The sequence below is a fragment of the Gekko japonicus genome, unplaced genomic scaffold (assembly GCF_001447785.1).
Source record: "Gekko japonicus isolate JY-2015 unplaced genomic scaffold, Gekko_japonicus_V1.1 scaffold138, whole genome shotgun sequence".
NCBI lineage: Eukaryota > Metazoa > Chordata > Lepidosauria > Squamata > Gekkonidae > Gekko > Gekko japonicus.
This window is the reverse complement of record NW_015163096.1, coordinates 298,136-323,523: the sequence shown is the minus strand read 5'-3', so window position 1 is coordinate 323,523 and position 25,388 is coordinate 298,136. Positions and strand designations below refer to the sequence as shown.

At 42.4% G+C, this 25,388-nt stretch overlaps 1 protein-coding gene across 1 annotated transcript in view; it reads left to right on the top strand.

The window, feature by feature from the left end:
- Positions 1-25,388, top strand: part of VAPA (VAMP associated protein A) — a 48,586-nt gene that overhangs the window by 686 nt on the left and 22,512 nt on the right. Inside the window, exon 2 of the mRNA XM_015406611.1 lies at positions 22,509-22,661. Within this exon, the coding sequence (XP_015262097.1) occupies positions 22,509-22,661 (153 nt within the window). The remainder of the gene's footprint in view (positions 1-22,508; positions 22,662-25,388) is intronic.

The window sequence follows — 25,388 nt, the reverse complement described above, 5'->3', positions numbered from 1 at the left end:
TCCATCTCCTAGAGTCCAGCACTCGGGCCCCGAGAAAGAGAAGGGAGCCGGCCTCGGGCACTGCCAGCTACAGGCTCATCTACAGCCCGTTACGGCGTGCCTCCCTCGCCCGGCCCTTCGGTGGAATCCCAACCAACCAACCAACCCCCCCCCCCCCCCCCCGGTTAATTAGCCGTGGGGCGAGGCGGCAACTGTCACAGGGGTGGAATTTAAGGGGAGAGCTCTGGCCTCTTCCACGACATCCTCTTCCCGCCGCCTTTTCGCTGCGAGGATAGACGAGGCCCTAAATGCGGATGGGCCGTTTCTTGGCATACCTTCTGTGTAAGATGAGGGGAAAGTCATTCACACTTCGTGAGTTCTCAGGCTGGGCCTCTCCATTTTCCGAATGAGGCCCCTCCCCGATTAATTTGGACACGACGTCTGACCCCAGAGACTGCCTGGTTTTCCGTGGGGCGTACCTGTGGTAGAGTGATGGTATCTTTGCACCTAGGCTCTGTGAAGTGTCATTTACAAGCTGGTGTAAGGGTGTTTTCCATAGCCACTGTCTGGAAACTGGAGACTCCCGTGTTCGCTGAATGGCATGGTATTGTCATCAGTGTGACTTCAATAGTTAAAAGACAGCCTTAGGAACGGCTCTGAAAAACCACTGTAGAATCCTGGGGAAATGTGGGTAACTGTGCTTTGATTTATGCATCCACTTTTCAAATAGGCTTCTCATGCAGTAAGCTGGCAGGCTGTGCTCTAGTAACCCCTCCTAAGAAGCTGCAGTGATGGCTGTGAAATTATAATGGTGTTCCAAGAATAGCCAAAACTCTTGCAAGTTAGGTATTGCTACAGAACAAAACTTCTGCAGTTCTACCTTACCGTAGTTCTAGGTTCAGTGGATGACTTTAGAAACCATTTGTAGCCATGACTCAGTTTCTCACTTGAAGTGGAAGTAAGCTTTGCTTAATTGAGAGAATGGCTGGGTTAGGTAGAGGGTGGGCTCTAAACAGTAATAATTAGAAGTGCTGTTACCTATCATGAGCTTTCAAAATAATGGTCTGTCAACTGAAAGAATGTTAAGAGTTATTGGTGACTTTAATGTGAGATCCAAAGAGTGGCCAAACCTAGATTAGAGGACCTATTTATTAAAATGTATCTCTTGGTACCAGTGTTAGCTACAGAGCGGGTGGAATAGCCTACCTGTTGCTATAACAATGAAAATTCAGAATACATTTTGTGTATATATTGTGGAAACATTTTAGAATCAAAAAATTGAATGATTGCTTGGTTTTCAGAAGGCAACTTTGTTACTGTGGTGGGGTGATATACATCTTGTATGTGGGCACTCAGAAGTAAGTCTGGCTGAACTCTGTGAGGCTTACTTCCCAGTAGTGTGCATAGATTTGTTGGTGTGAATTCTGCAGCAGTGGTTTTTGCAGTACTTGACAAAGTTATCCAGTTGAAATTTTAAATCTTTTTATTAAAGGCAAGGGATTGACAAAATGTTGGAATGAATGAATGCACTTTTAAAAATCAGTTTGAAAGACAGCAGGTGATGGGGCAATTAGATGTTTACATTTTTCTTTACATTGTTTTTCACTGAACTGATAAGAAGTGTAGCTCACACTATTTCTGTAGTGTGTACTTGGTTTCTCTTTAGTTCACTGAAACTTGTAGAATATATACTATAAAATTATGCTGCTCCCAGACATTGGTTCTAATATATTGTTCTTGAACAGCTCAGTAGTAAAGCATCTGCTTTCGCATGTATAACCTCCCCCAGTTTAATTACTGGCATCTTCAACTACAAACTGTCAGGTAAGTAGAGCTGGAAAAGGTCTTTGCCTGACACTTCTGAAGTGCACAGGATTTGACTAGTTGGATTTGGGTTGGGTTGGTCACTGTCTCTCAAAAAGGAAATTGCAGAGCTGGAGAAAGTACAGAAGATGGTGAACATGACCAAGAGGTTGGAGTCCCTTTCCTGTGAGGAAAGCCTGAAGTGTCTAGGATTTTTTAATTCCAGAAAAGACAGCTAAGTTGATGGGCAATTGGAACAGGACAGATAAAAGAAAATACTACTTTACTCAACAAGTAATTAAATTGTGGCATGTGCTGCCAGTGATTGTATGCTGCGTTGAACAGATCTCTGGAGAGGCATGTACATTAATGTACTAATGGCCACAAGCTTTAAAATGGGGTTAGACACATTCACAGAGGCTAGGTCTATCAATGGCAATTAGTCATAGTGAGTAAAGATAATCTCCATATTTAGAGGCAGTATATGTCTGAAACCCAGTGCTAGGAGGCAAAATGGGAGGGAGGATTTGGTCTCTGTTCCCTCTTTGTTGGACCTCCAGAGTGACTGGTTGGCTGCTGTGTGAAATGGGATGCTGGACTAGATGGACCACTGGTCTGATCCAACAGCGCTTTTCTATCTTGCTTTGCGACATTGTCCTTGGCTTCATCTATATTATTTCCATCTAGTATTGATCTTGTCTGCCTGTTCCCTCTAAATTGCATTTACATGAGCCTGTACACACATAGAGAGACCAGGAGAAGACAATTTTGGTGCCACTGGTGGTGAACTAGTAATATAGTATAAATTATCTAATGTTAATTGTTAATATGTTTTAACTGTTGATTTTATGTTAGCTATATATTGATGTAACATGCCCTGAGCTTGTTTCTGGGTGAGGGAGGACTAGAAGCCAAATAAAATTAAATAAATCAGGAGTTAAACAAAGATCCATGTAGTGGGTCCATGTAGTATAATTTAAATGTAGTTAAATTGTGGCCTTCTTGATTTAGTGATAATTTACTTCCAGAAGAGCCAGTTTAGTACAGTTCCGGATCCCCCACTCAGCCATGACGATCACAGGCTAACCCTGTGACTCTTAGCCTAATTTATCTTCACAGGATGGCTGTGAGGATGAAATGATGAGTGGAAAACCCTGTATGCTTCCTTGGACCAAGAGGGAAAGCATGATATAAATATTTTAATAAATAATTTGATAGATTTGCTTGCTTGCTTATTACTTTAGTACATTTTTATCCCACCCTTTCCCCAAAGAGCCCAGGTTGGCATACATCACTTTCCCCATCTCTATTAGAAGAGCATACTTGACAAGATAATATTATGGTGCTTGTAAAGCAGGGTTAGTGAAGTGACATGTAAACCTGGTAAATTACATGTCCCTGAATCTCACTGGCATTTGTATGAGAAGAGCAGTAATCATCACTGGCATATGTGTAAGATATGAAGTGTAATGATACCTAAGCTTTTTGCATATAAATGTCTGATCACTGCCTCATTCAGAACCTGGGTAAGGTTGCTTTTTGCCACAATATTAAAATAGACCTTCATAAGAAATAAGTGCTTAAGGCCAAGCATTGGGATTAGGAGTAGTGCAGGGTCTGAAAATGTGACCTTAAATTGATATTGCTAATAAACACCCTAAATTGATATTGCTAATAAACACCCATGTGGACCTTTAGGATCAGGATAGAACTCCTATAGGAATTAAAATAATGCTGGGTTAATAGCCTGCCCTTGAGGTAGTAGCTTATAATCATTTGGAATGGGATAAATCAAGAGCTGTGCCAGTCTGGCATAATTTAATTTGATGTATTACAACTGTGACAGAAAGATTATGGTATTACTGGCCAATACACTGCCAATAAATGTTAAGGGTAAACATGTTCTTTTCCTTATATCAAGGATTACAGTTCTTGGGTTTAATATAAGCTATTTTCCAAAGTACCCCAAATGGGCATGGCAGTCAAGTTTATTAATACATTCTATGGTGTGTAATTCTATAGTACTATGGCGTTTTAGTAGGAGGTAGTCAATTAAAAACAATTCTTTCGAACCTTCAACTAAAGTAACTTTTTCTAGCATTCCCTTCTTTGAATATAAGTTATATCTTTGGGCCAGTTTTAAGCATGTACATCTTGACAAAATCTTGTTATTAACACACCAAAACAAACTAGAAGCAATTATTGTTAAAAATAAGATTGTCAATGCAATCCTGTTCAGCATTATTGCACTGTAAAATTGATTGAAATAATCAGTGACTTTAGATTAGAGTAATTTTGCACAGGATTATACAGTGTGTTGCAGTTAGCTGTTTGAGTAGTACAGATAGATGAGTCACCTTTGTTGACTGTGGAGGTTGCTGTCAAGCTTCAGTATGCTTACTGTAAGCTCAGAATTAGCTTTTTGTGTTCTTGAACAGCAAGCGGGCAAATTATGCCAAAATATCTTCCTGTATCATGCAGGAACTTTGAGGTACGGTTTACATAGCTTACTCGCATCAGCTTAAAACTTTTAATGTGGATTTTGTAATATATATTTCTATCAGTGTGTGTCTCTTAAATATGGCACTCAGTTACAATAAGGTTTTGAACAGAATTATTATTGACCAACTGGCATTCAGTTCATAGCTGCATATATTTGTGTTGTATTAGAATTGGTGAGACAGAAGCAATTATATCAGTGTGGAGTCCTCAAATCTTATTAAACTTTCTTAGTGGGAAAGATCTATCTGTGCCTGGTACCTAATGTTAGAAGGCCACTGTTGATTAGTGTAGACAGTACTGGGTTAGATGGACCAATAGTATGTCCTAATAGAAACCTATTTATTACAACTTTTTGCCTGACCCTAAGAATTTAAGGGCGCATTCAGACGGGCCATTTGAGCCGGTATACGTGCCGGTTAGAAACGGACTTTATACGGGTGATTACACAGCCAACATCTGCCTCCCGTCCCCAACCATCCCGAACCACCTGTAAACTGGAGTATTTTGCTACCAGGTCCCCAAGTGGTGTTTTCCTGCTGCTCCGGTTCCAGCCACATTTCCCCCGTGTGTGATCGCTCCTCCACCGGTTCCCCGCTCGAAAGCTGCCCGAGGCTTCCACTTTTCACCCACCATTTTTTTTTAGTGTCAGTGATATGCGCTTGGGCGGAGCTTTGCCCCAGCGTTAATAAAACCAAAGTTTAGATGGTGCCTAGTTTTAGCCTTTAGACGAGTCCGGGACCTCACAGAGGCAAGTTTCGGTTTAAAAGTTTAAAGGGAAGTGTTCACTTCAGGGCATGCTTTGGCGGGATACGTTGTTCTGCGCATGCGCAAACTGATTTATTTATTTTTTTTAAAAAGCCGACGCGCACTGCTGCGCGCCTGTAGTGTGGACGCCCGGGAGCAATGTGCCGCGCGGTGAGAGCGACAGTCTCCTCAAATAAGTACTCTGTACTACAGAGGAACACAAGGCATTTGGTGGGGGGAATGGAGCAGACTTTCAATCAACTGTTAATTTTTTTTCCCTTGCAATTAAACTATAAGGAAATGGATCTAGTAGTCCAGGGCTCCAAAATACAAGACTGCATTATTCAAAACACTCCTTGATAGGTGACTAATTTTAGCCTGAAATGTGCTTCAATAAATTTGTTTCTATAGCTTACTATGAAAAATTTTGCACTGTGTTTATTATTGGGCCTTGTGCAAGGTTAACATGATACGCTGTGGAATTTATAGCACCTTAAGAGACAGAATGGTTTGTTAGGGCATGAGCTACTATCTAAGGCATTGGCTTTATCTTCTATAGAAACTTCCTATACTTCTCTCAGCTTTCCACTTTGACCTGGGGGGAGAAATGAGGAGCAACACAGAGAAATAGGAGTAAATATTAGGTATAATCACATCTGCACTTCCACACTTCAAATTATCACCCTCTCTACAACTCTACTAACTGTTTATGTTTTACACAATATTGCAAAGGCTTCCAGATCCCACACTGGAAACAAGAAATTTGTTCCCCTACTATAAAACAATGCATTTTATGTAACAGAACACAGTGAGGCTATAGCAATTACTTCTCTAACAGCCAATTATTTTCAATATTGGGACTATACTGCTTATTACTGTGTTTTTGGTAATTTATTACCATACAATTTCATTTTCATTATATTCTCATCCACAACTTAATGTTGCAAATATATGCAGACCTATTTTCCTTCATATAATATCCACATTTACAGTCTTGCATATAGAACAGTACGTATTTTGTAATATCTTTTTGCCCATCATGTATATCTGAAAATCAAATCAAGGATCTGTACATATGGAATTGGTATGCAAAAAGCAACCATTATATCTTAGTGGCTTCATAAAAATGCCCAGAGACTTAATTCTTTATGCAAAACACATAGATACCAAGGTATACAACAAATTTGTAAAAATATTCCAATCCTGCCTACACCAGACACATATCACTGACCATTTTTGGCAACTCATCTTAAAGGCAGAGGGATGGGTTTAATGGTGAGCTATTTTTACTCTTAAGTACAGCCTTCTCACTTTGCAGTAGTATGTATCGTTAGCAACAGCAATTCAGTGTGTGAATGATACTTATGAATAACAAAACTAATTTAATACAATTTTAACAGCCACACAAAAATATCTCAAATTTACACCTGAGATAAACATTAAAGATTCTCCAACTATAATATACGTAACAATAAGTAAATTTGACTGAAGGGCTCTACAAAAGACCAATTTTTATGCTGTTCTGAGACTTTCAGATGGATTACAATAAGCCCTGGCATTTTTTTTTTGGCTCGATGAGTCAACCCAAAAATGTAGGGAGAGTAGTTTTTCAGACTTTAGAGTTTTGTATATTGCTCTAATACCCAAATTGACCCCTCCATGCAGATATCTAAATCTGCGCATTTGGAGCAGTCTCCAGGTGTGCAGAAAAATCTAAAAAGTTGAAAAAAATATATGGGGGATATTTAAATCCCCCCAAAAGTACAGGAGCATTCCCTGCACATGCGTAGAGAACACCCTGGCAACTGTCTCGCTGTCGCTGCAGGAGGGGGGAAGCCTTGGCGGGCCAGTGGCTGTGAGCCACTCAGGCCTCACCACCGCCAGTGCAGGGAGGGAGAAGGTTTGGCAGACTTCAGGGCTTCTTACTGACGCTGCTGTCACAACAGTGCCAGTGGGGCAAGGCAGAGAGGGAGAGTTTACAGTCCAGTCCTAGAGTCAAGCCAGAGAGATCAAAAGAGTCCGAGCAAAAGTCCCAATTACACAAAGCCAAGCCATAGTCAAACGTTCCTGATAATCAGAGTCCAAACAAGCCAGTATCGTAGTCAGGAAGCGTAGCCAAGGATCAAGAGCCAGAGGGGTCGTCAAAACGCGGACTGGAGTCCGGAACCGGGAAATCAGTCAGGAGCCAAACAGAGTTAGAGGTGCAGAGCTTCTGGTCCAACGGACAAGTTTGCCAGCACAGTTTGCTAGCAGCCAGCGGTCTGTTCAAATAGCGTGCTGGGTCGTTATCTCAGCACGGCTTTGCGAAGTCCTTGATTCTGTTAGTAATTTGGGCTTACTGATCGCCAACCGCGCAAGTGTGCCTCCTTGTGCCTGGTTGCCAGATCCCGGCATCTCTGATTCCTGTGGTGGAGAATTGGGTGGCGTGTTGCTGGGGCCGGACATTGCCCGATCGGCTTTAGGTGCAAACTGTCCTGGGGTTTGGCGTTCATCCTCCCTGGCACTTAGGTTTGGTGAGGACTCTCGTGCTTCTGATGATGTTAAAGGCATGGGGTCCTCAGTTTCAGAGCTCCCAGGGTTGGGTACAGGCATGACAGCCGCTGGGGAATGGGGCGGGAGAAAGCTTGGCGGGCTTCGGGGCTCCTTGCCGCTGCCACCAGGGAGGGGTGGGTGGGAGAAGGCTTGGCAGGCTTCAGGGCTCCTCGTCGCCACCACCAGGGAGGGGGGTGGGAGAATGCTTGGCGGGCCTCGGGCCTCACGACCGCCACCAAGGGGGGAGGAGGGAGAAGGCTTGGTGGGCCTCATGGGTCCGCCTGCTGGGCTCACCTGCTGCCGCTTCCTTCTCCTGCGGAGGTCCTGCTTCTGGAGGCTGGGAGCTGTGGGAAATACTTCCCCCCCGTGAGTATCGCGGGTGCCCCTTCTTGTATTTTCTAATTATTGCTACCAAAAACCTAATTCTGACCTGTTTACAGTTTGTAAGTTTAATAAAGCTAGGGCAAAAGTGTTGTATATGAATAAATATAGGGATAGCCCTGGCTGTCATTGCTACCACATAAAGCTAACCCATAACCTTAGCCTAAATTCTCTGCTATTTCTGATAATTCCAATATTGCTTTTAAAGCTCCTTTTAATTTACTATTGGAGCCAGTATAGAAAGCAACTGGCTATGAAATGAATTCATACACCATTGCTGAATGGTGTGAAGTTAATATATAAACAAGCAATGACAAGAACTTCAGATATAAGAAAACATTCTGGTGTGGAATGAGAAATAAGCTTTGTACTTCTCATTGAGAGACACTACAATAGAATCATTGCTTAAAATGGTAGGCAACGCATTGAATTTTCTGGGTGCCATGGAGACCTGGCACCTGAGATTTGTCAAGCCCTTCTTCACAACACTGGTGATGAAAAATAAACATGGAATTAACTTAGTTGTTAAAGTCACTATATATATTGCGAGATTGTGACTAACATAAGCCTGTAAAAAGGCAAAAAGTGTACTTCTTGAAAAATTAACCTCCTATGTAAACACTTTATATATATTGCGAGATTGTGACTAACATAAGACTGTAAAAAGGCAAAAAGTGTACTACTTGAAAAATTAACCTCCTAAGTAAACACTTCAAACAAATGCTTGAGCATCCTGGATGATCGAAAAATCCTGATGAGATTTTTAAAGCAGTGCTTGAGGTTGAACAGACAATTTAGGCAAGATGTGTTTTAAGTGACATTTCCCCAGTTATTGCTGCTGTAGTAGTGTGTAGCTAAGTAGAGGATTCTGTACTTGCACTTCTAATCCATGAACAAAGTTTGAATCCAGTGGCACCTTTAAGACCAACAAAGTTTTATTCTGGGTATAAGCTTTCATGTGCACTCACTTCTTCCGATACACTGAAACAGAAGTCACCAACAACTACGCATACTAGGTTGAGGGTGGGGAGGGTGTTCCCAGGAAGGGTTAATTAGAGTCAAGATGCATAAGTAACTGAGCAATAAATATAGCTAAGACTGGATGAAGACAATTGGTAAGACCTGTGAATAGCAGCAAATTAGTGTACAGGATAATAAGAGTTTACAAACAGATGCGAGAACTTAATGACAGTAGTATCTGTAGTAAGATAAAAAACTGATCTCAGTTAAGCCCTGGGTATTCCTTTGTCCTGAGTGTTGGAATAACTTGTAACTCAGCAGTTTCCCTTTCTAGCCTGTTTCTGAAGTTCCTTTGCAATAATACAGCTACTTTGAGGTCCCCCATTGAATGCCCTGGAAGGCTGAAGTGCTCTCCTACAGGCTTCTCATTTTTGTGATTCTTGATGTTAGATTTGTGTTTATCTTTTGGTGTAGGGTTTTAAGCTGAGAGTTGTATGTGACAACTAGTGATGTTCTGTTATTGTCTCTTTTGGGCCTGTCTTGCAACAGGTTTTCTCTGGGTACCATTCTGGTTTTGTTAATCTGTTTCTTGACTTCATTAGGTGGATATCTTAGTTCCAGAAAGGTTTGTTGTAGATCCCTCAGGTGAGAATCTCTGTCTGTAGGATTGGAACAGATGTGGCTGTAGCTTAGAGCCTGGTTGTATACAGTGGATTGTTTGGTGTGTTTAGGATGTTAGCTGGAGGTATGTAGATATGCTTGTCAGTCAGGTTTCTGGTATAAAGTGGTATCTAAGCGTCCATCATGTATTTTTACAATAGCATTCAGAAAATTTGTTTCTTGCATAGATTGGTTCATTGTCAAGTTGACGGCAGGGTGAAAGTTTAATGTCTAGTGGAATTTGTTCAGGGCTTCTTTACCATGTGTTCAGACAATAAAGATTTCATCAATGTTTCGCAGGGATAAGAGATAACAAAGCTTGAGTCCAGTGGCACCTTGAACACCAACAGAGTTTTATTCAAAGTATAAGCTTTCATGTGCAAGCACCCTTCATCAGACACAATGAAATGAAATCTCCTCAAGCCCCACTTACAGGAAAAATAGGGTGGGGAAGCAGCCATTAGGAAGGGCCAGTCACAGCCAATATGCATAAGTAGGGCTGAAATTGGATCAGGTGGCTGGTAAGGTCAATGAATAGCAGCAAATTAGCAGGTAAATGCAATGGTTAACAAAAGATGTGAGAATCCAGCTAGAGTCCAGCCACACCCCCAAGACAAAAAGAGGTGTGAGTGGGTAGGAGTTTAGGAAACATTGCTACCAGTCAGCCATAAAGATGTTAATAAACGGTGGTACCATACAAGTCCCCATGGTTGTACCATTGAGCTGAAGGAACAACCTGTCACCAAATTTGAATTGGTTATGGGTCAGAACAAAATAACAGAGTTTGCTGGCAAAGTCAGCTGTAGTGTTGTCAGAAATCATGTTCCTTGTGGCTTGTAATCCATCTTTGTGTGGGTTGTTGGTGTAAAGAGATTCTACATCCATTGTAGCAAAAGTAGTATTCTCTGGAAGGCTGTTCAAAGAGATCCCTAGGGTGATAGTGCCTATGCCTGAGACAATGGGCTGTCCTGGGTTGCCAGGTCTATATATGCCATTAAATGCCAACAATACCCTGCAGTTATCTACATAGGGCAAATAGGTCAAACCCTATGCCAAAGGATAAATGGATTCAAATCTTACAGCTGGAATCACAAAACTGAGAAACTTGTAGGAGAACACTTCAGCCTTCCAGGGCATTCAGTGGGGGATCTCAAAGTAGCTGTTTTATTGCAAAGGAACTTCAGAAACAGACTAGAACAGGAGATTGCAGAGTTACAAGTTATTCCAGCACTCAGGACAAAGGAACCCCCAGGGCTTAACTGAGATATCTGTTTCTTATCTCAGTACACATGCTAACATCATTCAGTTCGTGCCTCTGTTTCTAAATTCTTTTATTATGCTGTACACTAATTTGCTCCTATTCACGGGTCTTACCAATTGCCTTCATCCAGTCTTAGCTATATTTATTGCTCAATTACTTGTGCATCTTGACTCTAATTAGCCCTTCCTGGCAACACCCTCTTTACCCTTGACTTGGTATATGAAATGGTTGGTGACTTCTGTTTCAGTGTATCTGAAGAAGTGTGAGTGCACATGAAAGCTTATACCTAGAATAAAACTTTGTTGGTCCTAAATGTGCCACTGAATCCAAACTTTGTTCTGCTGATTCAGACCAACACCGCTACCCATCTGAATCTAACTCCTAACCTGTGGTTTGGGAATAGTAATACCCAAAATATAGGACAGAAGGACCTCTGCATGGCAGCCAGGAAATGACTGACGCAGTCTGCCAGCTGGTAGAAGAAGAGGAGGAGATTGGATTTATACCCTGCCCTTCACTCGGCGTCTCAGAGCGGCTTACAAACTCCTTTCCCTTCCCCTCCCCACAACAGACACCCTGTGAGGTAGGTGGGGCTGAGAGAGCTCTGAGAGAACTGTCCTTGAGAGAACAGCTCTGATAGAACTATGGCTTGTCCAGGGTCATCCAGCAGCTGCATGTGGAGGAGTGGGGAATCAAACCTGGTTCTCCCAGATTAGAGTCCGCGCACTCAACCGCTACACCAAACTGGCCAACCAAGTTGACAATTTGGATGAAGTAATATGAAATTGGAAAGAGCATACTGGCAGATGTGTATAAGAATTGATTATAAGCTGAGCAGAAATTGAAATGAGTCTAGCCTGACTTTGTGGAGATAATAGGTTTTGTGTGGTGCTACAGCTAATGAAGTCAAAGGAAAAAGTGGTACTAACAATGACATTTTATGATATTTTGAATTTTGGAGGTCTTCGCTGCTAGTCTTTGTGAGTTATTTCCTTCTAGTTTAATTGCAAGTGTAAAGAATTTCCTGTGAGCCACGGCCTCTAGTTCCACCCTCCAGACATCCCAGCAAATTCCTGCCTACAGGTGGAGTAGGCAGATACTAAGCTAAGCAGTGTCAGCCAATGAGAAGCTGTGGTACCTCAGAGAGAGAGTTAGGTGGAGGGTAAGTCTGTCATCACCTTAGATAGGGCTTGGGGAAGCAACAGAAAAACAGGGAAAACTACCAGGCAAATAGGTAGTTAGACTTCACCCAGTGAAGGAAAAGAAGTCAGACAACTATAGTATAGGTACATAGGGGCCGATAAAGAGGCCAGAATAGAGCAGATATCTTGTGTTACCATAGGGAAATAGTAGATTAGGGACTTGTGAGGGTATTAAAGGAAATATTTTAGAGACAAGCTAACCCTGTTTCAGTAGGCTGAGATTCTTGGGTTTAAAGAAGAGTTTCAAATGAAATCTTTCTTTCTTTCTGTCTGACAGAAATACCCTGTCAATTCAGTAAAGCTGTGGGTGTGTGAAATTGTAACTTTTAAAGCAGAGTTCTGCTCTGTTTCTTGCGATAATAACTAATAGCTTGGTAATTCCTTGTCTTATTCACCAAACTACTAAGCATTGAGTTCTTCTAAACTTGTTTTGTGTGTTTTGTAAAAGGAAGATGTTGGTGTGAATCACTCCAGAAGAAGGGGAGGGGGAAATACTAGAAATTACTTCCAATCCCTCTTCAACCTCCCCAGCTTCCTTTATATAGCTGCAAATGATCCAGCTATAAACAATGATATAATTAGCTAATGTCTGAACATATAATTTTATGAATATTATGTTGAGGTCTGAGTTTTTATATAAATGTATGAGGATATTTTAATGTATTTTTTTGCTCTTAACATCTGGATATATATCTGAATTGGACTTTTATTACAGTTTATATATAGTGTGTAAATGAAAATGGTACCGCTTAGAGTTTTTAGTTTAGGCTGAAGGTTCCCCATAGTTCCAGGTTTGCTGGCTGAATAATTAACAATTACATGTTTTGTAGGATAAATTGTACTAAATAATTTTAACAGTTGGTTCTTGCCTTTTAAATATTGTCTAGAAGTTACTTGGTTTAATGCCTTTTTATTTTATTGATGTCAGTTGTTGTTTGACATCTCTTAGCTCTGGATGTATACTGAGTCTGTAAGGGCCTTAAATTTGAACCCATTTGAACCACAAAGCTGTAAACCAAATTATGAACAATGTCTTACTCACCATTCGCAACCCACACCATAACTAAAATCAACTTGGTCAGTGCTGCTGAATGTGTGACGGGGTGTGCAGGGAGCTGAGAAAGCACTTGGCCATCACAGTGTTCTTCAGTTAAGTATTCACCCCAGTGTTTCAGTTGTTATTGCTCAAGCTGTCAGTTTTGCTAATGGCCTTGGCAGAAGCAGGACAGTAGCTTAGTGCCTCACAACCTTCTGCCAGGTCACACACGAAAGGGACAGACTGCTAAGAACCAAATTGCCGAAAAGTAAACTCTTCCTTTTGGGACAGGACGATCCAAATGACACCCAAGTAGGATGGATTCCTCAAGGTAGATTATAGCAAAACTCAGGACAAGAGGAAGAATTCTGTCTTCCATTTTGGGTGGAACTTTGGGTTGGCACAAGCCATGATGGACCAAGCTTTTACACAGGGACTCCATCTTCTCCATGTGGTAAGGCACACTGGAGAAAATTAAGGTAATGCTGGATGATGAGAACAAAGGTAATGCTGATCCCTACTTCAAGTGAAGCCAGCCTGTCTTATATAAGCATCATTTAGGAAGGGGAGGGGCAGTGGTGCCAGGTGGGGAGTTGGGACAGCCGTAAGGCTTTTCTGACCTTCCTGAGGCCAACCAGAAGGAACAGAGAAGGGCTTACAAGTCTATTCCTTCACAACGAGCAAAAAACCTATATTTAAATCTTGACAGATTCTTCATATTTGTTTATAAATTATCTAAAAATTCAAAGCACTGTATATAAATTCAAAACAAATTAGGCTCTGTTTGCAGGCTTACAATCTAAAAGGGTTAACTACTCTTGTTTGCACTGTTTGACAGTGGATTTCCAGAACGTTTGTAATGTGAAGGTTTTTACTGAAGCTAATATTAGGTTACATATAAAATTTTAGATGTCATAGAAATGTTAGAAATAATGTATAGGCTGGTTTAGTTTATATTTTGTTTAGAAAGCATATATGTGCTTTCTGCTTTGGAAAATACTCAAGGTTCCTTACAGTGGACGATATACGACTTTGTTTTTGTTTTTTTATTCTAATACCCACCAAGATGCAACAGAGTGTGCAAACTTGTGTTCTCTGGAAATCTTCATCAGTCTGATGGTTTAGTGGAAAAAAGTGTATGGAGGAAGAGAAGTTATTTCAGAAAATGTTGGAAAGATCATAAGTATTCTGCCATGCCTAAAATAATTATCCTCTCCTCCCCCCTTCTTTGTACTAAATATTGAGACTGGTGAAGAGTTCTGGAAAAGTCTGGAAGATTTCACATTGTATGTTATATTTAGGCTGGTCCTAATAAAAGGTACTACACAGTTGAAGTTTCAGAGGCCTTTCAGGTTTCCAGACATAACTGGAATGCCAACAGTTGAGGGGACAGACCAAAATCTTGGTGGGCAAAGAGTTCCACAGCTTTGAGGCAACAACCAAACATGCCTGTCTTTTGTCCTTATCTGATAATAAAGCTTCTGAAGTATGGCACCACCAGTCAATGTCAAGTCCTGGGCAGGTTCAGATTGGTGAAAGTGACTTCCACTGATAAAATTCCTTGTGTAATAATATGTTTTGTGATCTTGCAAAAGCTGTTGGTGTCTCCCATCCAAAATGCTTGTTGATAAGAAAGTTTTAGATTTAGGTACTTTTTAAAATCCTCTAGTATTTTATGCTGTCTAAAATTAAAAACAAGGTTATTTAAAGTAGAAATGAACAACTCATCATCATCAAGGTTTATTGAATACCTGGGCGGATTGGATTAAGGTTATTTAAATTACCAGTGCAGCTGAGGGAAGCAGTTGTGTCTGAACTCTGAAGGTTTTATGTACTGTAAAGAGTTGTACATATTAAATATGGAAAAAACTTTGAGTTGCAGCCCAGTCTTGCATGATTATTCAGTATTAAGCCTTGTTATGGTCAAGGCATCTTGCTTCTGAATGACTGCATAGGATTGTAGTCTTGTAAATCATAATGTAGGCTTGGAAATCACGAGGAAGAAAATTGAAGGCTTCAGATCTTTTAGCATACATTGATCTATTCTGTCCTTTATTTGGAAATCATTAAATATCATCATCCTTAAATACAACAAGAGCCTGTGGCTGCACAAAAATACCAGCTGATTACTTCTATTCTAAACTCAACTTTATTCACAGTTTGGTTATTTAGGCACTTCTAGCCTGCTTTTCTCCACTGAATGTGGACTCAAAGCGGTTTGCAGTGGTGTGGACAACACTGTAAATGATGCAAAAATTACATTGTAGGATCCTAGTTTCAATAAGCTACACAAAACAGTACAGACCATAATCTCTAATTTATACAAGTTACTTTGTGAATCATTTAGTACAGTGCAACTCTGTTGCCTGTGTGGAAAAGCAGTCTTGAATACAGTTTGCATACTTTGCAGAAAGCCAGGAAAGCTGTTGTGGCAGTGCATAGGGGGAAAGGCAGTCTTGCAGATACAAGGGTCCAAGGCCACAGAAGGGCTTTGTATTGTAAAGAAACTAGTTTTGCTTGATCAAAGCCTGTGTAAATCTATGCCTGCCTGGTACGCCTAACAAAGAGAATTGTGGGAAGTTGGGTCTCATAAGAAAGTCAGAGACATGCTGGTCAGATATCCAATTGTATTGGATTATGTTTGCACCAAGGCCATGTCAGAGAAGGAGAATATTCTCTTGTTATCAGTCACCTCATTAGAACTAACCTTGATGAGTACTTGCTAATGAGGTGATTCGGTTCAGCTGCAGAAAATCAAATCATCCACATGGCATTGTCTTGATTGTAGCAGCAGAAAAGAAAAATCAAGGTGTTGAAAAAAACCTTTTAATTGGTATTTTTTTCTTGATTGCAATGTGTTTTGCCTATAGCTCGGAATCTGATTATAAGCAAGGGGTTCTGATTACAAGCAAGTAAATCATAACTAACATATGACAAAATATAATGTATGGTTGTATGCTTCCCTTTCATAACACAAGCTTCCAGTCATACCTTGAGAGTTAGAATGAACTCAAGCTCAGGTGGTTATATGGTCTGGTGTTTCATGAGCTCATTTAGCCTCTTAAGGGGCCATTGTTCAAAAACATTTTACAAAAGCATTGTTAATGTAGTACAGCAAGGATCAATCCTTTTACAAAACAACCTAAAAATTAAATTGGTTCCAAAATACAGTGTGGTTTTTACAGTACAGGTTTTTAAATACATATATGAGATAGCATATTCTGAACATTGGAGATAAAATCAGGCACAGGTTTTTATATGGTCAGTAGGTGTTCGTTCAACTTCTTAAAAGACCGTCATTCAAAAACATTTTCGAAATCATTGTAGGTGTATTACTGCAAACATTGTTTTTTAATATGCAACAGAATACAAAGGCTCCTAAAATTAAATTAGTTATCAAACCATAGGCTAACCTCACTTTGATTTTATCATCAAATTATACAGTAACAGGGTGTTGTTGCTTTGACTTCAGGGATCTTAAATCAAATTATAAGTTCCAATTTTTCATTTAACTCTGATGGTACCAAGGAATTTAGCCTTAAAATCCACTCTGCCTCTTTCTTCAGAAGTATCTTGTAGCTATGTTCTGAGACCTGTTGTGTTGTCCAGAAAACTATATCATTTACAGTATAATTCTAGAGGGAAATTACTATAGAATTCTGTAAAATATTGCCTAGTTCTCAAAAAGAATGTCAGTTTGTAGGTTCCTACATTGTGCTTTTTAATTCTAACTTGTAGCAGAATTATTCCATTTGGATTTTAATAACTACATTTTTTATGAATTATTTTATTATATGACTGTATTTTCCTTGCTTATAATCGGATCCCCTGGGGAAGCTACAGGCGAAACATGTTGGGATCAAGAAGCACCTTGATTTTTATTTTCTGCCACTACTGCTGGTGTGGCCCTGACTTCTTCACATTGTCTTGAGTGTCTCATGAAGTCTGTCTTGTTGTGGGATAATGGGGCATAAAAACATGCAGTCTTTAGAATGACTTAGGAAGGAAGGTAGGAGAGGACCAGTCTTGGGCTTAGACTTGGGCTTTTTGTTCTTGAGACCTGACAGCATGGAATGCTAAATTACTATCTGGTCTGGAGGCACTGCAGTCTGCCAGGCATGTTTAGGAACTTCAGTTAGCTATGCTTTCTTGTTATCTTTTGCCGTATACACCTTTTAAAATTGTATTTGGGAACACTAATTCAATAAATCTTATAACCTTCATTTGTGGAGTGTTTCCCTGGATTTGAGCTTTGATTTGATTTCATTCCTTGGCCAAATTGGTATGGCTACCATATAACTTTTTTTGGCTAGAACTCAGCAGGCAAGTGGTCAACCTTGCAGGGATGACTTAATCCTATCCTATACATATAATTGCCCTACATATTGGCCATTTCCAGCTCTCCCATTGTCTGTGCTGTCCCATTGGCCCATCAACCGCTACTCAAGAGTACTCGTGTGCCATTGGCTGGGTGCTGGATCTGCTCCTCTCCCCTGCCCACAGCCAGCCTGGATTCTCTTCCCTGACAGAATAAACTGCCAAAATGGCTGTCGCTCCTGATGAAGACACTTCTTCTTGGCTCCCATGAGACTAACTTTTCCCTCAGTGGCTGTTGCTAGGCAACCAAGTTTGGTTCTGTCAGTAAAAAGGCAAAGTCAGGAGGCCCTTTCCGGGCCTTTGTGGGGACCTCATTGGGGCTAGTCCAGACTTGGGTTGCCAGCTCCAGGTTGGGAAATTCCTGGATATTTTGTGGTGGAGTTTGGGGAGGGGAGAGGCCTCAGCTGAATAGAACACCATAGAGTCCATCCTCCAAAGCAGTTATTTTCTCCAGGGGGAGAGAGATCTGTTGTCTGGAGTTCAGTTGTGATACCTGGCAATCTTCAGGCTCCACATGGAGATTGGCTACCCTAGGTGTAGCAGTTAGCACTTCAGAGCGGAGTCTGCCAGACCCAGGTTCTTGCTGTGGAAGCTGAGTGGGTGATAGAAAGACTGTACTGTTCCTCTTGAGGAACCATTGTTGCCAATCACCAGGTGAGGGCTGGAGATCCCTCAGAATTACAACTGCTCTTCAGTTGGCAGAGATCAGTTCCCCTGGAGAAAACGGTGGACTCTTTGTCATTATACCCTGCTGAGGTTGCCACAGCATATTGACGCTGAGTCCCCAAGGTCAGGGCACCCACCCAGAGCCTCTTTCTAGAGCTCATTGTATTTATTTCCACAACGGACCTTATTCCTAGTACCTGAATAAGTCTGGAGACTTGATTCCTCAGTCTCTGATTTTAGGATGAGCTAGAGGAACTGGTAGCAGTCCTACATGGGGTTCCTGAGGGGCCTCTGGACTGGGACCCCTTAACGTGTATATGATTGCCAATACCTTAATTTGGGCTTGGTACCTGATGGTCAGCCACTGGAGTGTCTGTAGAGTGGTAATGCACGTGCTTCATCTAGCTTCCAATAATAGCTAAATTGTGGCATTTTGCACCAATTGGCATTTTCAAATGGATTTTGAGGGGTGATCAATATACAGTCCCTTATAGTAGCCTAGTCTCAATGATACTGTGGCTTAAATCCAGGTGGTCAGTTCAGCTGTATCAGGACAAGGGGCCATCTTTCAGGCTAGGCTGAGTTGGGAGAAAGCCTTTTTTGCACCTGCATTAACTTGTTTCTCCAACAATAACTTTGGGGGTCACAACGATCCTGTTAGTCTGTTACAAGCAAAAAAACTTATTGCCTTAGTTTCGGGGTGGTTGTGAACTAGCTGATGCTATAGTAGCAGAATAGTAACATAAATTTGGGCCTAACAGCACTTTAGAGCATGTATGCCTCAGAAACCAGGAAACCAACGCAACATGTTTTTTGCTTGTTATAGACTAATGGGATTGTTATGAGTGACCCCCCTAAATGTATCCATGCTGCATGTATCCATATTCCTTCTAGCATAAAGCCTCAGATAATATGGTTAAATAGGCATAACCCACATCTCTGGGGATGACCACAACTCTACAAAGAGTTTTGACCATGGCTGCACAGTGGCTGCTAATTTCCAACTAGCAGAATGCCTACCAGATGATGTGGATGTATGGAAATATGATCATAGCTTCTGAAATGATTTTCTTCAGTTTTTATTACTCTGGCTGCTGCATTTCATTACTTCCTTAGTCTCTTAAGAGCCCTACTTCTGTTTGCTACCTTATCTGCATATTACTACCTATTGTGGCCACCTTTCCCGTTTCACTCCATTTTTTAAAATGTAGAATTTCCTTAGTCATGTTAGTGAAAAGCCCGTCAGATGGCAGGAATGTTTGTAAGTTTGTGGGTGGTTCTGTCCTTGGCTTAACAAACACTTTGTTCTTGCTCTGAGGGACGAGGGCATCTTGATATGAGTGATTTTCACCAGGGAGGCAGGACCAACTTTAACAACTTCCTTTTTCCCAGGCGGGAGTTGCCCCTGTTAGGGAGTGCAGCTTTGGAGCAAAGCTTCTCAAAAGCTAAAAGCATCCACCCTTCATCGCCAGTTAGCAGCTATGGCCACAATCCCGCAGCAGATAGATTTCACCCCCTTAACGCGGACGTTGTCATATCATATGCTTCCTCAAAGTGGTCACACATTCTTGTGACCCACAGTCACTCCTGTGACCCACACTCCTGAGACCCACAGATTCCCCTAATGTTAATTCCCACCCGTCACTTGGGACACTGCTATTTTTTGGGGGGTGGTTGAAGAAGGTTTTTTTCATGGTCTATGACCAGAACATAAACCACAGACAATAAAATGCCTCATTGGGGCAATACAACAATAATAAAGTCATTCACAATACAATTTGAGCAGTGCCTCATGATAAAATCATTCAAAATACAGTGGAATACTACAATGTCTACTAAAAAGTTTGAAATCTCAACAATCCACCACATGAGCTATTACAGTTTTCCTATGCCTTGCAGCAAGCCAGCCAAATCTAGCCACCTGGTAAGTAAAGTTATGGTGCCTATCTGAAAGAAAGCTCCTCATAAGGCATGATCTCTGTCTGCTGTTTAAAGGTAATGACATAGGCAGAGGAAGGGATTCACAGATATTGTTATACACCTTACAGTCGAACAGGACATGGTCTAGCGATTCTATGTCTTAATTACAGCAGGAGTAAATCCTTTCTTCATAGGGTATCTTTTTATACTTTCCTTCAAGGATACCTGAGGGAAGTGAGTCACAGCGCATTAGCATGAATGCTCTCCTATATGTGTGATTTAATAGGTGGGAAAGGTAAGGCATAGGGGTTGCCCTCATAGTAGTTTCCAGACAAAGTCTCCCTCTCCCTATTCTGTTCAAATCGTATTGCCCTGCAGTATCATCAACCCTCTGTTTGACCAAAGCCTTGGCTTTATCATAACTTGGAGAGCACAGAAATTGCTTGGAAAACCTATAGAAGGGTAATATCTTTTCCAGTGCCCTTATCCATGGAGCAGAGGAATCTAGCAATATTAACCTTGACAATCCCCTTGGAAAAAATACTAATTTTAACCAATACAGAATCACTGCTAACCATAGCCTCACCTCCACCGTTATCATACCAGATTCCAGACGTGTGTGGGTCACGACTGCGTCTGTGAGCTCACACCCAGCCCAGTTATTTAGAACAATTCGGTCTTTGACCACTCTGCCACAAGGCAGGCCAAACACTAGGGAATTGGCTATAGACTGTGAGGCTTTTGCGAGCTACTTCACAGACGAAGTCGTGTTGCTCCACCGTAACCTCCCTGCCACATTGGAGACAGTGAGTGAACTTGAGGCTCCATGCACGTCTTCTAGTCAGATTATGGATCATTTCGGCCCGCTCAGCCTAGAGGAAGTCAACAGACTGCTCCTGACTGTACGCCCAACCACATGCTGCCTTGATCTGTGCCTGTCATGGCTAATGAAAGCTGGGTGCGATGGGTTTCAAGGTGCCCTAGGTGAGATCATCAACAAGATGAGGGACTGTTCCCTACGGCACTTAAATAGGCAGTAGTCCGCCCACTCTTGAAAAAATCATCACTGGGCCCGGCTGATTTGGCAGATTACTGGCCAATTGTTCTGTTTCTAAAAGTAACCTGTTTTGGTTGTTATTTTATCTCTGTTTTGTTCCTTCCTGTCCTCAAACTCATTAGCTGTGAAGTAACCATACTGAGCTTGGGTGACTCTCACCCTGGAGACAGGAAGTTGTTAAAGTTGGTCCTGTCTCTCTGAGCAGTTGACGGGAATCACCCATATCAAGATGCCCTCCTAAACCGCAGAAGCAGCCCTCATGGTGAATAGCCAAGATTCCGTTTTGATTGATAGGTATGCAAATAGGTTTGAGATGAGAGTAAGGATTGGTGCAGTGGCTGCAGATGTCACAAAGGCACAATTTCCTTGCATCAAGGGAAGGTAGTCCTGTATTGTTCCTAGTAGAAAAAAAGCATTTGATGGTTCTTTCCCAAGTTAAAGATTTTAAGGCCCTAAGATAGTCTCTTTCCTTCCTTTTCATCTTTCAGTCTTTTCTCCAGGCAGTGGCAAAGTGGTTCAAAAGAAGGCAGGCTGAGGGAGATGTGAAGCAATCATAGGATATTTTCCTAATGTTCCCTGTGTATTTTCCCACTGAAGCAGCATACAGAATTGAAATTTTCAGTAACGTTTCTATTAGGGTCTGAAAGACTTTCATGGATTTGTTTTGTCCCATTACTCTTCACTTGGAATTTCATTAAGCCTCTTGTTCATCCAATTTGGTGAGTGTACTTGGCTTATCAATCAGTGGGGTGAGGATGCTGGACAGGTCCAAATAGAGGAGTAATTAACTGAGGGATAAATTTGGTGGTAAGCCTTTTTTGGAGTCTGTGGTATGGGGTTGTGATTCCAAAGGGGGGGGGGATACATACTGGCTGATCTCCACTGCCTCTCAAACATGTCTGGCTGTAAAGGTCAGTTTGTATGTTACAAAGTTTGCATGACTGGTTGACTTGCGTAGTCTGGGAGTTCCATGCTTGGAACTCTGTACTGGGAGCACAGTGTGCACGGAGAGAGGGGACGGACGTTCCCTTGCCACCATTTTCTCAGCATGAAATACTCTAAGCAGCTGGTGTTTACATCTCTGAGGAAACTTGCTCCTGAGTAACTGTGTGTGTACCTTTCCCCAGCAGGGCAAATAACTGCTCTCCCTTCATGTTTCAGGTTGGGATAACTGTGCATGGGAAAACCTAACCCCCCTCTTTTTATGCACTGCAGTCCCAATCCAAGTTGGAACCCTGGGTGCCAGAGTTGACTTCCCAGTGCTGTTTGACTGAAAGTTCTCATGGCAACTATGAGAACTTTGTCACATATGAATCAGACCTGAGGGTTAACTGCTGGTCTACAGCTCATTTGTAAAGCCTGTTTTTGAGAAAAGAGATATCTGATGAATAAATTAGGTACTAAAGATATAACTTTTAAAACTTTCAGGTCCTTTCACAGATGTAGTCACCACAAATCTTAAACTACGAAATCCATCTGACAGAAAAGTATGTTTTAAAGTGAAAACTACAGCACCTCGTCGATACTGTGTGAGGCCAAACAGTGGAATTATTGACCCAGGATCATCTGTAACTGTCTCAGGTAACAACTTCGGACAGTTTGATTATTATGGTTTGGTTATTTTTGGTTTGGATTGGTTATTTTTGTTTCTATCACTATTTTCTTTTGGCTGTAGAAGCTGCTCAAGGAAGTTCATGATTAAGTGAAACTTCTTTTGTTAATACAGGTTATTGTTGAGATACAGTGAAAAAAGCAAAGTTCTGCATCATTATTTTCCTTTAAAAATCAGATTAATATTGTGATTATTATAACCCTTACTGGTCATTTTACAAAAAAGAAAGATTAAATGTAATGTTAAATTTCCGCAGGAGATAAAAGGCTCCCAAGAAAAGGGCCATTTGCTGATAATATCTTTTGTTGTTCAGAGTCCTTGCAATGTGAAGATTTGGCCTACGGCTCATGATATGTAATATGTATTTGCTAAACCACAAGATGGCGCCACCAACCTTTTCTTTCTCCTCAGAATAATGAAAGAATTGCTTAAACCCTCTGGTACTGAAGAACTGCGGCTATTACTAATTTTTAAAAATTAGTTACAGCTGCTTATTCAGCTGTTTTTTATAAAGTTTGTTGGATCCCCCCCCCTGGGCCCCCCCCCCCCCCCCCCGGTTAAGATATAGAAGTGACTATGATCCAAAGGATATTTGTGAGTAGTAACAGCAGGCCCTGACCTGGGTGGCCCAGGCTAGCCTGATCTTGGAAGCTAAGCAGGGTCCGCCCTGGTTAGGACTTGGATGGGAGACCACCAAGGAAGTCCAGGGTCGCTGCGCAGAGGCAGGCAATGGCAAACCACCTCTGAACGTCTCTTGCCTTGAAAACCCTGTGGGGTTGCCACAAGTCAGCTGCAACTCGATGGAACTTTCTGCCACCACCAGTGACAGTATATCAAGAAGGGGGAAGTGCTGGAAATGCTAATAAAAATGACCATTGCATCAGTGTCCGATGAAGAGGGGAAGGCAGACTGTAATATAGGAAGGGAAAAGAAATTTACAGAGCAATCCTGAGGCACACCTGCACTGTGGTAAGGCTCTAGTCTGGTTCCTAAGGGCATAATTAACTCAGTGTCTGGCAGACGAAGTCAGTGGATTTGCAGTGTTTCCCGTTCATAACCGGGCTAACATCTATAGCTACTGCACCGCTGTAGTCAGTGGAGGCATTGCGTGGCGGCTGTGGCGCTATGACGGACAAGGCTGCCAAAACCAATCAGGGACCAAGTGGCAAGGGGGTGGAGTCCAGCATCAGTCTCAGGCAGAGGGCAGAGAGGGGTGGTTGCACTCGGTTTCAGGAGCACACCCTCCACTCGCTTGAAGGGACCAAGTGTCAGCAGATCCAGGCTGGGGGAAGGGGTTCAAGTGGTCTGTTGCTGGGGGCATTCCTTCACTGCCCCTGCCAGTGGCAGAGCAAGAAGAGGGGGCCACTGGGGTGGCCTCAGATGTGGGGGCATGCAGCACCACCCTCAGATCCCCCAGTTCTTTTCTCGATGGTGCAGAGATAGTCTTGGACTGGAATGACTGCCATTCTATTCTGGGTTCTGTCATTCCTGTTCCAGAGCAAGCAGTGCCCAGAGACTGTAAGTCCAAATCCATTCTGCATGCGTCATTACTTTCATGTGTAGAGATGTAGTTGTGATGTATTGCAATGGGAACCATACAAGTCATTTTTCATTCCTGCCTGCCAGTATGTTGAATGGGCATAGCCCCCCAAACCCCACCCCCCTTCAAAAACATTGAGTCTGTCTGCTGCATTGGCTCCCCCAGCCACTGATGTCTGATGGATGTCTGACAGAAGGGGCCCCCCCCCCCGTAGAGCAGACAGACAGTAACAAACCTCGTTCATGCCCCCAATTTGTTTTCAGACCCCCCCCCCCCGTGGCTTATATCATTCCCTCTCCTCTGTTTCACTCTCAAAACAACCCTGGGAGGTTTGTTAGACTGAGGGTGTTCATCTGGCCCAAGGCCACCCAACTAGCTTCCATGGAGCAAGTGGGGAATGGGATTCGAGTGTCCCAGATCTAGTCACACTCCCCAAACACCGCAGCAAGGTGGCTCATTCACCCAGGCCAGCCCCTGGCCCCTCCCTCTTCACATAGAAGCCTGCGAGGTGAGGGAGGGAACCTGTCCTTATGTCAGCTTTGGAGGTGCATCTGGGCCCCTGCTATGTTTGGCACATGACTATGACCAATGGGACCCACACAACCATCCACTGCCACCCAATGCACAGAGAGCCCTCCCTCTTAGACATGTCCTCTGGAAGCCCTCAGAAGGAGTGACAGATGGGATGGGAAGGGAGTGGGTCAGGGAGGGGTTTGGAGCGCCTGTCAGGTAGGCTAAACCAAACAGACAGACACAGTTGTTGCACAATACAGACTTTCTTGAACTGCAAACCATGGCGAAGTGTGAACACTCTGTTCATCTCCACCCTGTGGCCATGGTGAAGAGAACTGAGGATCCTCTCCATGGCATACGTCTAAGTCGGATGGTGTTATGGGTGGAATGTGAAAGGGCTGGCAGGGTACTATGCTCCATCTCAAGAGGTGTGCCTGTGTGTGCGGAGGCGGGACTTGCCAGACCCACAAGTCTCCCTGTTGAATCTCCACCTGCAGGAAAGTGAAACAGAGATATGTCCAGCCATGGAAAGCAGACATGAGTGCCATGCTGGGATCAGCCATGGATGTCTTGTCCAGACAGGGCCTGCAAATGCAGCTGGGGGGGGGTTTGCCACGAACCCCCCCTAGTGGCATATGATAGT